Source organism: Petaurus breviceps, unplaced genomic scaffold (genome assembly GCF_028583685.1).
Source record: "Petaurus breviceps papuanus isolate PSGF00001 unplaced genomic scaffold, PetGlider_PUasm1.0 224, whole genome shotgun sequence".
NCBI lineage: Eukaryota > Metazoa > Chordata > Mammalia > Diprotodontia > Petauridae > Petaurus > Petaurus breviceps.
In genome coordinates, this window is record NW_027185887.1 from 7,358,392 (window position 1) to 7,374,016 (window position 15,625).

The following is a 15,625-nucleotide window of genomic DNA, read 5'->3' on the forward strand; positions in this document are numbered from 1 at the left end:
CATAATAATTTTTGTCTTTTGTTCCTGTTTCAGTCAGTGAGTCTGTAGGGTATTTTTTATCATCTGTTATGTGCTAGGCATTGTGCTAAGCATTAGAGATACATGAAGAGACATATATAGTCTCTAAACTTGAAGTGCTCTGAATCTAATGGGTGAGATCACAAACAGATATCCAGAGCAGCTGGATGGAGTAAAAGGCTTGGAGTCAGGCCTTTAACCTTAGTTAAAATCCAACCTGCAAACACCTGGGCAAGTCACTTAACCTCTGTTTGCCATAGTTTCCTTATCTGCAGATTGGAGATAATAAACCTACCTACCTCTCCATATTGTTGGGAGGATTAAAATGTTAAATGCTTTGCTCTGTGCCAGTCTGGTAGTAAGTGCTGTATAAATGTTAACAATCATTATTCTGTACAAACAAGCTATACATAGGATAAATAGGAAATAAGAGAGGGGAAGCATTAGAATTAAGAAGAATTGGGAAAGACTTCCACTAGAAGGTGGGATTTTAGTTAGGAATTGAAGGAATCCAGTTGACACAGATGAGGAAGGAGGAAGACATTCCAACCATGAAGGACAGCCAGAGAAAATTCTTGGAGCTGAGACATATAGTGCCTTATTTGTGATTAGTAAGGAGGCCCAGGTCACTGGATCAAAGAGTATGTTTAGGGTAGGTTGTGGGGAGGGGGTGATGGAGAAGATATAGTGTGTAAATAGATGGAAAGATTGAGGCTAGGGGGTTGGGTTATAATTAAATTTGAATACCAAACAGAGGATTTTGCATTTGCTCCTGGAGGTGAGGGGGAGACAATAGAATTTAGTCAGTAGAGTGGTTGATATGGACAGATATACACCTGAGGAAAATCACTTTAATAGCTGAATGAAGGACAAACTATTGTGGAGAGAGAATTGTGGCAGGAAGACCAACCAGTAGGCCATTGTAATAATTCAAACAGTGGTCTGTCACCCTGAGATGATGAGCTCCTACACCAAGGTGGTAAGTATATTAGAGGAGAGAAGAGGTATTGCCAAAGTAAAGTGGACAGGTCTTGGCAATGGATTGGCTGTAGGGGGTGAGAGATGGTGAGGAGCCAAAGACCCCTAGATTGAGAAACTGGGAGGACAGTAGTGCCCTTGACAGTAATTGGGATGTCTGGAAGGAGGTGGGGAGGAGTTCCATTTTTAACAGCTATTGTATGTAAAAAGCAATATGACCTAGTAGAGAGAATTTAGGACTTGGTGCCAGGTAGCCCTGAGTTAAAATTCTGCCTGCGATACTTTTTTTGAGATTCTAGTAACTTTACCTTTCTGTTCTAAATCATCTCTTTTAAAATTACAAATTATAGACAGGTTGTGATCTAGGGTAGTGGAGAGCACCACCACACTGTCAAATGCTCTTCTTTAAATACATGCATTAATAGATTGTATTGTATTATAAGTTGGAGAGTAGGCTCCATTAGGGTAATGACTGTATATTATCTGAACTTTTTGATTCTCCTCTCTATCAAAATACTCTGCTTAAGAATATTTGTAGAATTAAATTGAACATAATCCTAAATGGTAGACAGTTCAATTAATTATTGTCTTTGCATTGTTTTTAGGCTTATATTTGATTATGAGTAAGTTTGATATTTTGAAAATTAATCATAATTTAAACAAAAATAATGAAACCATTTTTCCATTCTGTTCTAATGAAAGCATCTCATCTCAGTCCACTGTGAAAAAGACCAGCATGCTCCAGATAGTCTTTCATTTTTTATTTGCATTTTGAACATTTTTGAGTGACTGATTCACTTAAATATTTTGATTCAAAAGGCTTTTTACAGAACTTGTACTAGTGCTAAAGTTTTCTGGGGAACCCATAGAGTGTTAATTTTTTTCCTTAGCAAATCCACACACATCCTATGCATCCTTAACTCTATTTGATCAGGAACTTTTTAAGTTTTCTATACTTAGTGTAAGAGTTATTCTCTTCTGGTTTAAGTTTCAAATATTTTTTAATTATGTTAGGTGGTTTGGGTGACTTGATTGATTTATTCAACTATTCTCTCCTTTTTATATGAAAAGTAGTTGAACTTACTCAATTAACTCCCATCTATACATTAATATGAATGTGATGAGCATTTCTAATTTGTCAGAGACTATTATATTCTATTACAGGTAGTGGGGAACAGTGAAACAATCGCTGCTGTCAAGGGACTTCTCATTCTTTAGGGGAAAGAAAAAAACCTGAACACATTTAAGTAAATATAAAATATGTACTAAATAATTATAAGTTAATTTTCTTGAGGAAGACAGTAATAGCTAGAGGCTGGGGGATCAATAAAGACTTCATATAGTAAGGAAGTGGCATGGTCTCTTGGTTGATAACAGGTTAAGGTAAGGACAAAGAACAATCAGTAACAGATTGTTCTTTTGTTACACTCATCATCTTCGTGACTTCCCAGAACATAACTTTTTTCTAGCTACCACTCTCATATATGTGCTGTCTCTCTTATTAAAGTATAAGCTCTTTGAAGGTAAGGATTGTATTGATTCAGTTTAAGGGGTTCAGTGCCACCCCTCCCCCCAAGACCCCAGTACTGGACAGGATCATCTGGAATGAATCCCCATTGAACATGGTATTGTCATCAACTGGGATGACATGGAGAAGATCTGGCATCATACTTTCTACCATGAGTTCTGTGTGGCCCCTGAAGAGCACCCTGTGCTGCTCACAGAAGCCCCCCTGAACCCCAAAGCCAACAGAAAAAATGACTCAGACTATGTTTGAGACCTTCAATATCCCAGCCATGTACTTTGCCATCCAGGCTGTGCTGTCCCTCTATGCTTCTGGTCGTACCACTGGTATTGTGATGGACTCTGGTGATGGTGTGACCCACACTGTGCCCATCTATGAAGGTTATGCCCTTCCCCACGCCATCCTCCCTCTGGATCTGGCTGGCCATGATCTGGTGGACTGCCTCATGAAGATCGTGACCGAGAGAGGGTAGTTTCACCACCACAGCTGAGAGGAAAATTGTGCGTGACATCAAGAAGAAGCTGTGTTATGTTGCCCTAGACTTTGAGCAGGAGATGGCCACTGCTGCATCCAGCTCCTCTCTGGAAAAGATCTATGAGCTCCCTGATGATCAGGTTATCACCATTGGCAATGGGAGGTTCCGATGCCCAGAAGCTCTCTTTCAACCATCTTTCTTAGGTATGGAATCCACGAAATTACCTTCAACTCAGTCATGAAGTGTGATGTTGACATCTGTAAGGATTTATGTGCCAACACCGTATTGTCAGGTGGTACTGATGGGGGGAATGGCAATAGGTTATACAGGGACTCTGATCAAGATCAATGACCAGAATCCCTGCGATTCAGTCTGGAAAGAATTCAGTAGGCCCAAGCAATCTTGAAGTCAGGATTGTAAAAGTTTATTGTTACACTTTTACAGAGGGCAAGAGTTCTTAGGGAACCTGCAAGTTTATTGAAGTCATAGGTATAGTTTTTAAGGAGTCCCAACAGTAAATCAGGTGTCAATTATGCTATGGTGAGTAAGGGTGGGATTAGGGAGGAGTTAAGGAGTGGTCAGTGCTTAAAGGAACATGCACTTTTAATATCAACTGCCAGGTGTATTACCCATAATTCACTGGGAAATAGCCCAAGGGTGGGCTACCTGGAGGTGTGGTTTTAGGCTTGAAATGTCACTAAGTCAGCTAGCGGAGGGAGAGGTGCCTAGTCTGCCACCCATCAGTGTCATGTTTGACCAGATGGATGTTGGGAACCAAGGCTAATGGAGACTCATTATGTGTATAATTGGCTAAGGAGTTAACTTACAGATAGTGCATTGAAGGATTCATAGGTACAGCTGGCCACTGTGCTAGGGGGAGATAACATCTGCCTAAGCTAAAATGTTTATAGATGATTTAGTGAAGGATTCATAGGTGTAGCTTGTTATTGTTCCAAGCAGAATTAAGCAGTTCATGAGTTGTTGCTGTGCAGAGTGCTGGCAGGGGGGAGGGGCGGAGTTAATGCTCTGAGACTGGGGCAGGAGAATGTGATTTTATGGACTGGTTTTACAAATTGATTTTACAAACTGATGTTACAAACTGATATTACAGACTTATGTTACAGACATAGATCCCAAGCACCCCACCAGTACCACCATGTACCCAGGCATTGCTGACAGGATGCAGAAGGAGATTACAGCCCTAGCTCCCAGCATAGTGAAAATCAAGATCATTGCCCAACCTGAGCCCAAATACTCTGTCTGGATTGGAGGCTCCATCCTGGCGTCTCTTTCCACCTTTCAGCAGATGTGGATCAGCAAGGAGGAGTATGATGAATCTGGCCCCTCCATTGTTCACCACAAATGCCTCTAAACGGACTGTTTTTTTTTCCCATTTTTTTTTGTCAAAGGGTGTGACATGATGACATGATAATTGCCCCCAAAAAGAGATGAGATTGACATGGCTTTACTTGTTTTTGTTTTTGGGGGCACTTGACTCAGGATTTAAAAACTGAAATGGTGAAGGTGATGAGTAGTCTAAGTATGCTGGAGGCAAACATCCCCAAAGTTCTACAGTGTGTCTTCAGGACTCTGATTGTACTTTTGTTATTGTTTTTTTAATAGTCATTCCAAATACCGTATAATGCATTGTTACAGAGTTACAAGCCTCCTGTGAAGGCTGTCCTCTGCTAGAGCAAAGGAGTGACAAAATAACAAAGATCCAGATGGGGAGGGGGGAGAGGGGAAGGTACTAATACTGCTTTAAATGTAAATTATGGAATCCTTTAAAAAAAAAAAACTTTTTGTATCTTCTGCCTTAATACTTGTTCCTTTTTTAAATTGTCAGCCATTTTGAATGGCCCCTTAAATTCCTTCCCTGCCCCCAACATAGATGTGAATGAGGACTTTTATAGTCTCCCATCGAGTTTTGAGATTGGTGCCAGTTCTTGGGGGAGGGGAGGAGCTTTACTTTTACACTGACTTAAGACCAGTTCAAAATAAAAGTGCACATGTTAAAGAAAAAAAAAATCTTACCAAACTGGCTCTAACCTAACTTTCCAAACTTTTTTCTTCCTTACCTACTTAATGATTAAAGATAAATTGGCCTATTTGCTATTTCTTATGCAAAGTACTTTATTTCTTAATTCTGTGCATTTTCACAGGATGTCTCCCATGTTTGGAATATACTTTCTCTTTACTTTTCCCCTTGAAATCCTTAGCTCTATTCAAGGCTCAAAACTCAAGTGCTGCACACTTTAAAAAGCCATTCTTGGCTCACAGTCATTAATGTTTCCCTGCCAAATTACTTTTATTTCCTTTATATATTTAAAAGATTGACTTATTTCTGTACTTGTGATTTTCCCTCTGTAGCATATAGACTCTCTGCCGGCAGGAGGAACCTACCATCTCTCAAAGCAGCCCATTCTACTTTTGGGTAGCTCTGGTTGTTAGTAATTTTTTTCCTGAAATCAGATTTAAAATTACCTCTTAATAGTTTCAGCTCATTGTTCCTTCTCTGTGAGGACAAAACTGAGAAAATGTAATCATTTTATTTTGTAGATGGTGCCTTAGGTGCTATCATTCATAGTATACCTATAGTGGGGGAGAAAATTTAATTAAAGGGGATGTCAGTACTTGTTCACTTTAATAATTGAATAATTTTTATCATTGTTTAGATACTGCCTTGCTGAAAGTGCACCAACCAGTATGGTTCACTAGTCTGAGGTATTTTCACTAGTCTTTGAGGAGTTCAGCCTTAGTAAAACTTGGCCTTTAGACTGAGCAAAACAGTTTAAAACTGACAAGCTCCAGAACAAATGCACATAAAATTAATTTCTGTGCATTGTCTTTCTCCCCTTCAGTTTTTTAGTGTTGGTCACAGTGAGCTTTATTTTTTATTTTTTTTTAATTTTGCTTCCACCTGGATATAAATTTAGTTCTTTCTAGTTCTTTCTCTGGATGCACGTTTTTCTCTCCATCATGCGTCTTTTGGGATTGACTTATATCCCTGCATTGTTGAGAAGAGTCCAGTCTATCAAAGTTGGTCATAACACATACGTTGTGTCTGTAATTGTGTACAAATTCCTCCTGGTTCTACTCTTCTCATTTAGCATCAGTTCTTTTAAGCCTCTCCAGGTAAATATGAAGACCGCCTGCTCCCCGTTTCTTATAGCGCAATAATATTCCATAACATGCATATACCACAACTTGTTCAGCCATTCCCCAATTGATGGACACCCCCTTAATTTCCAATTCTTTGCCACAACAAAAAGAGCTGCTATAAACATTTTTGTACATATGGGTCTTTCTCCCATTTCTATGATCTCTTTGGGATATAACCCTAGGAGTGGTATTGCTGGATCAAAGGGTATGAAAGTATTTATAGCCCTTTGGGCATAGTTCCAGATTGCTTTCCAGAAAGGCTGGATCAGTTCACAACTCCACCAACAATGTGTTCCAGTTTGCCCACATCCTCTCCAGCATTTGTCATTTTCCTGTTTTGTCATCTTAGCCAATCTAACTGGTGAGATGTGGTACCTCAGAGTTGTTTTGATTTGCATTTCTCTAATCAATAGTGAATTAGAGCATTTCTTCATGTGCTTACAGATAGCTTTAATTTCTTTCTCTGAAAACTGCCTGTTCATATCCTTTGACCATTTATCAATTGGGGAGTGACTTGTATTCTTATAAATTTGACTCAGTTCTCTGTATATTTTAGAGATGAGTCCTTTGTCAGAGACATAGGTTGTAAAGATTCTTTCCCAATTTCCCACCTCCCTCCTAATCTTGGTTACATTGGCTTTATTTGTACCGAAACTTTTCAATTTCATGTAGTCAAAATTATCCATTTTACATTTTATAATGTTCTCTAATTCCTGTTTCGTCATAAAGTCATTCCCTCTCCACAAGTCTGATAGGTAAACTATTCCTTGTTTTAGCAGACTGCTTACAGTATCAACCTTTATACCTAGATCATGAACCCATTTAGACTTGATTTTGGTATATGGTGTTAGATAATGGTCTATGTCCAGTTTCTGCCATACTATATTCCAGTTTTCCCAGCAGTTTTTGTCAAATAGTGAGTTCTTATCCCAAAAACCAGGGTCTGGGGGTTTATCAAACAATACATTACTGTAGTCGTTGACTTCTGAATCTCGTGTGCCTAATCTATTCCATTGATCCACTCCTCTATTCCTAAGCCAGTACCAAGTAGTTTTGATGACTGCTGCTTTATAGTACAGATTGAAATCTGGTAAAGCTAGTCCACCTTCCCTAGAATTTTTTTTCATTAATCCCCTTGATATTCTGGACCGTTTATTCTTCCAGATGAATTTTGTTACTATTTTTTATAACTCTATAAAGTAGTTTTTTGGTAAATTAATTGGTATGGCACTAAATATATAATTTAATTTAGGTAAAATTGTCATTTTTATTATATTAGCTCGACCCAGCCATGAGCAATTGATATTTTTCCAATTAGTTAGATCTGACTTTATTTGTGTGAAAAGTGTTTTGTAGTTATGATCATACAGGTCCTGGGTTTGTTTTGGCAGGTAGATTCCCAAATATTTTATAATGTCTACAGTAACTTTAAATGGGATTTCTCTTTCTACTTCTTGCTGTTGAGTTTCATTGGAAATATATAGGAATGCCGAGGATTTATGTGGGTTTATTTTATATCCTGCAACTTTGCCAAATTTATTTATTGTCTCAAGCAGTTTTTTACTTGATTCTCTAGGATTCTCTAAGTATATCATCATATCATCTGCGAAGAGTGATAACTTGGTCTCTTCTTTGCCTAACTTGATTTCTTTGATTTCTTTTTCTTCTCTAACTGCTACTGCTAACATTTCTAGTACCAGATTAAATAAGAGGGGTGATAGTGGACACCCTTGTTTCACCCCTGATCTTATGGGAAATGCTTCCAGCTTCTCCCCATTGCATATAATACTTGCCGATGGGTTTAAATAGATGCTACCTATTATTTTAAGGAAGGCTCCATTTATTCCTATACTTTCTAATGTTTTTAATAGGAATGGATGTTGTATTTTCTCAAAAGCCTTTTCTGCATCTATTGAGATGATCATGTGGTTTCTGCTAGTTTTATTGTTGATATGCTCAATTATACTGATGGTTTTCCTAATATTAAACCATCCTTGCATTCCTGAAATAAATCATACCTGATCAAAGTGTATTATTCTTGAGATAAGTTGCTGTAGTCTTTTGGCTAGTATTTTATTTAGAATTTTTGCATCTATATTCATGAGGGAGATTGGTCTATAATTTTCTTTCTCTGTTTTATCTCTTCCTGATTTAGGTATCAGTACCATATTTGTGTCATAAAAAGAATTTGGTAGGACTCCTTCTTCACTAATTTTCCCAAATAATTTGTAGAGTATTGGAATCAATTGTTCTTTAAATGTTTGATAGAATTCACTAGTGAATCCATCTGGCCCTGGAGATTTTTTCCTAGGGAGGTGACTGATGGCTTGTTCAATTTCTTTTTCTGAGATGGGATTATTTAAGTAATTTACTTCCTCTTCAGTTAATCTGGGCAACTTGTATGTTTCTAAATATTCATCCATTTCCCTAAGATTGTCAAATTTATGTGCATACAATTGGGAAAAATAATTCCTAATTATTGTTTTGATTTCCTCTTCATTGGAGGTAGATTCACCCTTTTCATTTTTGATACTCATAATTTGGTTTTCTTCTTTCTTTTTTTTATCATATTGACTAAGGGTCTATCAATTTTGTTGGTTTTTTCATAAAACCAGCTCTTGATTTTATTTATTAGTTCAATAGTTTTCTTAATTTCGATTTTATTAATCTCTCCTTTAGTCTTCAATATTTCTAGTTTAGTATTTAATTGGGGATTTTGAATTTGTTCTTTTTCTAGGTTTTTTAATTGCATGCCCAATTTGTTGAGCTCCCTTTTCTCTAATTTAATCACGTATGCACTCAGGGATATAAAACTTCCCCTAAGAATTGCCTTTAATGCATCCCACAAATTTTGGTATGTTGTCTCATTATTATCATTCTCTTGAATGAAATTACTGATTGTTTCTATAATTTCTTGTTTGACCCACTCATTCTTTAGGATCAAATTGTTTAATTTCCAGTTAGTTTTTAGTCTGTCTTTCCCTGGCCCTTTATTGCAAATAATTTTTATTGCATCATGATCTGAGAATGATGCGTTTAATATTTCTGCCTTACTGCATAGAATTGTGAGGTTTTTGTGCCCTAGAACATGGTCAATTTTTGAATATGTGCCATGAACTGCTGAGAAGAAAGTATATTCCTTTTTATCCCCATTCAGCTTTCTCCAGAGATCTATCATACCTATCCTCTCTAAAATCCTGTTCACTTCCTTAACTTCTTTCTTGTTTATTTTGAGGTTGGATTTATCAAGTTCAGAGAGGGGGAGATTAAGGTCTCCCACTAGTATAGTTTTGCTATCTATTTCTTCCTCTAATTCCTTTACCTTTACCTCTAGGAATTTGGATGCTACACCACTTGGTGCATATATGTTAAGTAGTGATATTGCTTCATTCTCGATGGTACCTTTTAACAGGATATAGTTTCCTTCCTTATCTCTTTTAATTAGGTCAATTTTTGCATTTGCTTTATCTGAGATAAGGATTGCTACCCCTGCTTTTTTTTTACTTTAGCTGAGGCATGATATATTTTACTCCAACCTTTTACCTTTACCTTGTGTGTATCCCTCTGTTTCAAATGTGTTTCTTGTAAACAGCATATTGTAGGATTATGATTTCTAATCCATTCTGCTATCCGTCTCCGTTTTATAGGAGAGTTCATTCCATTCACATTTACAGTTATGATTGTTATATGTTTCTTTCCCCTCATCCTATTCCTGCCCCTGTTAATGTTCGTATTTTCCCTCCCTTCTCCCTTCCCCCCCTTATTAGTTTTCCTTTTCACCACCGCCTCCCTCAGTGTTCCCTTTTCGGCCCCCCTCCCTTTTCCTCCCCTTTTCCCCTTACTACTTACCTCCCTACAAATCACTCCCACCCCCCTTTTGTAACCCTTTCCCCCTCCTACTGCCTGTAGGATATTGTTATACTTAATGAGGTATGCAATTTTTTCTTCGCATCAAGAATCACAGGAATAGATCTCATGCGAAGCTCCTCTCCCTCCCCTCTTTCCCTCTAAAATGATGTGTGTTCTCCTTGTTTACCTTTCTAAGTCACTGTTGCTTCTCGTAATTGGAGGTTGAATTTTCCATTGAGTTGTGGCTTTTTTATCAAGAAGGTCTGGAACTCTGTTATATCATTGAATGACCATCTCTTTGCCTGGAAGAATATGCTCAGTCTCGCTGGGTATGTGATCCTTGGTTGTAATCCGAGCTGTTTTGCCTTCCTGAAAATTGTATTCCACTGCCTCCGATCCCTCAGTGTGGAGGCTGACAAATCCTGTGCAATCCTCACTGTGGACCCTCGATATTTGAATTGTTTCTTTCTGGCCGCATGAAGTATTTTCTCTTTTATCTGGTAGTTCTGGAGTTTGGCCACAACATTTCGAGGATTTTTCAGTTTGGGATCTCTTACAGCAGGTGTCCGGTGGATTCTGTCAATTTCTATTTTCCCCTCAGGTTCTAGTATCTCAGGTCAGTTTTCCTGAACGAGCTCTTGGAGAATGTTGTCCAGGCTCATTTTTTCATCGTAATTTTCTGGTAGGCCTATGATTCTCAGATTATCTCTCCTGGATCTGTTTTCCAGGTCAGTTATTTTTTCTTTGAGGTATTTTACCTCTTTTTCTAATTTTTCATTTTTGTTGTTTTGCTTGGCTAATTCTTGGTTCCTCATAGAGTTATTTGTTTCCATTTGGTTAATTCTGGTTTTTAGCAAGTCATTTTCCTTGGTTAATTTTTGAAGCTCCTTTTCCATATCATACACTTTTCTTTTTATAGAGATGTTTTCCTCATTATAATGTTTTTCGAATTCTGCTATTTTTGTTTTGAGAGAATTATTCATTTTGTCTTCTATCTCTCTCATTTTGCCACAGTGAGCTTTAAAGGAATATTTGGGACAGATTTTTTTAACTGATCTCTTCTATCTTCTACATTCACTGAATGATCATTTTAGAGCTATAGGCTTACTTGAAAGATATAAAAATACCTTCCTGAAAGATAATTATGTTGCCAACTCTGGGCAATTCAACTTATTTGGTAATATTTTTTACATTGTTCTACTTGACATTTAATGTTAAGTTAGCATAATTCAGTATGTAACTCAGTTATTGCAGAAATCAAATCAGATGCTAATATACTCTTACAATGCTACCTTCTTTTCATTTAAAAAAATCTTAACTGTGCAGAGTAGCAAGAATGAAAGCTAGGCTCTTCATGTGTGGGTGTGATGCGCTCACACACACATACACACGCACACACACACTTTTCACCCATTCACTCTTTGGAGAGCTAAACCTTACTTTTTTCAAAACCCCTTGCAGTCTGACTTCTGACCTCATCATTCTACTGAAACTGCCTTCCACACAGTTACCAGTAATTTATTAATGGCCAGATCTGTTGGTCTTTTCTTAATCCTCATACTTCTTAATGACTCCAAAGCATTTAACACTGTTATCATCTACTTCTCCTGTGTACTTTTCTCTCTTGGCTTTCATATGTTTGGCTCCTATCTGTCGAGCTGCCCTTCAGTTTCTTTGCTAGTTCTACATCCTCATCGGCTCACTGACTATGAATGTATTTCCATGTTCTGTTCTGGGCCCCATCTTTCTATTCTATTCTATTTCATTTGGTGATCTTAGCTCCTGTGGATTCTGTTGTCATCTCTACTGATATGGTTTGTAGATCCCTTATATCCAGCCCCGATTTCTCACTTCACTACAGTTCCAGTCACCAGCTGCCTTTTGGAATCAGGAAAAACTGAATTTCTGCCTCACCCTCTTATTATCTGTGTCTCTGAGGAAGTTATTTGTCCTAGTTTCCTCACTATTAAAATGGGTCTGAAAACAATATCTATTACAGGGAGTTATTGTAAAGGATTGAATGAGATAAGATGCAAAGATTTCCAAATCTTAAAGCCTTATATAAATGATAGCTGCTTTTATCATCAGTGATATGGGATATCATATGGGATATATCATAGGCATCTCAGAGTCAACATGTACAGACTATAACTTATCTTTACCTGTAAACTCTCCCCTCTTCCCAACTTGCCTTTGACTTTTGAGGGTGCCATCATCTTTTCTAGTTGCCTTTGCATATGATCTTGGTTTCCTGGGTTGTCTCTCTCATGACACGTGTAATCTGCCAGATCTTGTTTCTGCTTTCAAAACATCCTTCATGTTCCCTTCTCTCTACCCACACAGTAGCCTTCATCATTTCTTTCTTGGACTATGTCAGTGGCATTCTAATTGGACTCCATACCTTAAGGCTCCATTTACTCTAATCCATCTTCTCTTTTCCTAAAGTTTAGGTCTGACTATATCTTATTACACTTTTCTATTCTCCACGTACTCTAGGATTCAGCTACACTGGCCTATTTGTACCTCATGCACTATTTATGCTCCATCTCTTTACCTTGGCAGAGGATAACTGCTATCCTTGGAAAGCTCTCCCTCCTTATCTCTCCATCTTAGAATCCTGATTTCCTTCAAGGTTCAGCTTTAGTTCTTTCTACAAGAGACCTTTCTCATTCCCCCTCAACTACTAATGCCTTTCCTATTCAGATTACCTTCCACCCTCCATGTGTATGTCTTATATATGCCTGATTAATTGTGCGTGTTGTCTCCCTTATCAGCATTTGGGCTCCTTGAGATCAGGGACTGTTTTTATCTTTCTGTGTCATTCCTCAAACCATGTGCATCTTTAAATATACTTAAGAGTACTTTTATCTGTCGTGCTGTGCCTGTTTCCTAGCATACTTGTTGATTGACAATTCTATGCTTTTTTTTTTATAGATTTGACTCAGTTCTCTATATGTTTGAGAAATGAGGCTTTTATCAGAGAAACTTGCTTCAAAAAAAATTTTCCCCACACTTAACTATTGCTAACTGTATTTCCCTTCAACCTATTCCCCCACTACCATTTATTCTATTCTCTCTCCTTTCACCCTTTCCTTCCTCAAAAATGTTTTGCTTCTGACTGCTCCCTTCCCCCAATCTGCCCTTCTTTCTATCACCTCCCCCACTTCTCTTATCCCCTTCCTCTTCTACTTTCCTGTAGGGTAAGATAGATTTTTCTTTCCAATTGCATGTATATGTTATTCCTTCTTTGAGCCAATTCTGATGAGAGTAAGGTTCACTCACTACCCTCCTCTTCCCCTTCACTGAAAAAGCTTTTTCTTGCCTCTTTTATGTGAGATAAATTACCCCATTCTACCTCTCCCTTTTTCTTTCTTCCCAGTACGTTCCTCTCTCACCCCTTAATTTAATTTTTAGATATGGGATGACTTCTTTAACAGTTAGCTTTTTCTTCCCTTTAATATCAGATTAGTTGTCAACCAAATATTGTGCAGAGAGAAATATTCTTGATGGTAACATCATATCTTATGTGCATCATAAAAGCACATTAATTCTGGTGCAACAGCATACACTGAAATATGCTTTGTAGTCAGATAATACATACATTAATTTATTTGTTTTTTATATTAACCCTGTGAGATAGATAATACACAAATAGATACAATTTATAGATGTATAGTTTGATGCAGTATATAAAATGAGGAATCTTAGTATTAGAGAAGTGTGCCTTGACCAAAGCCACACAGCAATTAAGAAATGTAGTTCAGGCTTGAGCACAGGATTCATAACTAAAATTCCAGCCCTCTTTTCCACCAAACCAGTGCTTCTTTGATGGACAGTTTAGTGCGACATGGGAAGGAAGATTGCTGAGGGAGGCAGGTTTCAAAGGATGCTTTTTTTAGGCCATCTAAAACTTAATGAGCTTTATAGATTTGAAGTACTATTGTTAAAAATGCAGTTGAGTTTGTGTTCTTTACCCAACAGTACCTGGCCCCCTTTACAAAATGTTATTTTTATAAGACTATCTGAAAATCTGTTCTGAGTCATATAGTTTAAAATATATATTATGAATTTTAAATATAAGTTGCATAAATGTGAATTTAAATGTATAAATATGTATCACTTGTGTTTCAATATAAATAACTCATGTTTTTCATGTTTTCCATTTTTTTATAGAATCAAAGAATTCCATCTGATATGGTATTTCTCAGGACTTCAGAAAAAACAGGTATTATAAGAGAATTCAATGTAATTTATTATTTTAAAAATTCATTCTAAAAGTTTAATTTTTGCTTTTTAAATAAAAAATTCTGGAGCTGCTAACTTATCTCTTCTTTCTGAGCCAATTGATAGAAGATAGTGAGTGAGCTTGGTTACCTTCTTTCTCATCTGTTCTTCTCTCACCTCTACTTATTTTGATTTTTGGTGCCTTCTAAAACTGAAGGACAAAGATATGGCACTATTGGGAATATTCAAAGAAAAGAGTACTACAGACTCTCAGGTATTCCCAGCAGCATCATAAGGAAAATATATATTGTATCCCATGGTAACTACTCTGAAGAAAAGAGAATACTCTTTGGGATATGTATGTTCTTGCATGTTTGCTTAAACAATCTGTAATATTATTTATGTTACATTGTCAAGGAATAAGATATTGTGGTTAATTTGGATTTATGTTTTCAATGTAATAATTTATTCTGATAAAATGAATATATTCATTGCATCTGTAATTAGAGTATACTTAACATAATGACATAATTGAATCATTAAAGATTGAGAACTTTTGTATCACTTGGTCATTACCAATCATTTTATGGTAGATATAGTCAGTCATTCCATCAGTCAGTCAGTATAGGTTGTACATGTAGTTATGCAACTCGTTTCCATAGTAGTTATATTCTGAAAGACTAAATATATTTCTCTCCATCCTATCCTGCCCCCCACTTATTCTACTTTCTACTTTGACCCTGTCACTTTTCAAAGTATGTGCTTCTAACTACCCTCTCCCCCAATCTGCCCTCCCTTCTATCATCTTCCCTCTTATCCCATTCCCCCCTACTTTCCTGTAAGGTAAGAAACCCAAATGAGTGTGTATGTTATTCCCTCCTGTAGCAGCACGCACCCCAGCATCCCCAGGGTTTGCTGCTAATACAGGCTCTTGGATCTGCTTTGATAAAGGAAAGCAACTCAAAATGGGTTAACAAGCTTACTTTAATCAGTCAGACATACATCCTTTACCTTGTTCAGGGGAAAAAGGTCAGCACCCTGAACTTCAAAGTATATAGGCAGAATTATCAAGACAGAAACAGATCAAGTAGACAGCTTTCCAAACTGTCCAACCATTACATCCATACCAAATCAACATCTGGGTTTCAACATCTGGGTTTTTCAAAGCCGGGGGGCTCTGGACAATGGCTTCCCAGAATCCAGATGAAATCACAGAACACTTCTCAAAGTAAGCCCCCAAAACAAAGCTACACATTAGGGCTTATATAGCCTTCTCCTGGCTCAGAGAATGTAACAACCTTATTGACTCACTGGCCAATCAAGAAGTGTCTACTGAAAAACAAGCCTCCCAGCCCAGGCTCCAGGTGCACTTTAGCCTAGGGGCAGGGAAGATC

At 37.4% G+C, this 15,625-nt stretch overlaps 1 protein-coding gene across 9 annotated transcripts in view; it reads left to right on the forward strand.

The window, feature by feature from the left end:
• ATP9B (ATPase phospholipid transporting 9B (putative)) overlaps positions 1–15,625 on the forward strand; it is a 509,413-nt gene that overhangs the window by 144,881 nt on the left and 348,907 nt on the right. For 8 of the 9 annotated variants that reach the window (XM_069095002.1, XM_069095001.1, XM_069094996.1 and 5 more), the window contains one exon: positions 14,181–14,232. The exons of the other annotated variant lie outside the window; for it this stretch is intronic. In XM_069095002.1, the coding sequence (XP_068951103.1) occupies positions 14,181–14,232 (52 nt within the window). The remainder of the gene's footprint in view (positions 1–14,180; positions 14,233–15,625) is intronic. 9 annotated transcript variants of the gene reach the window in all.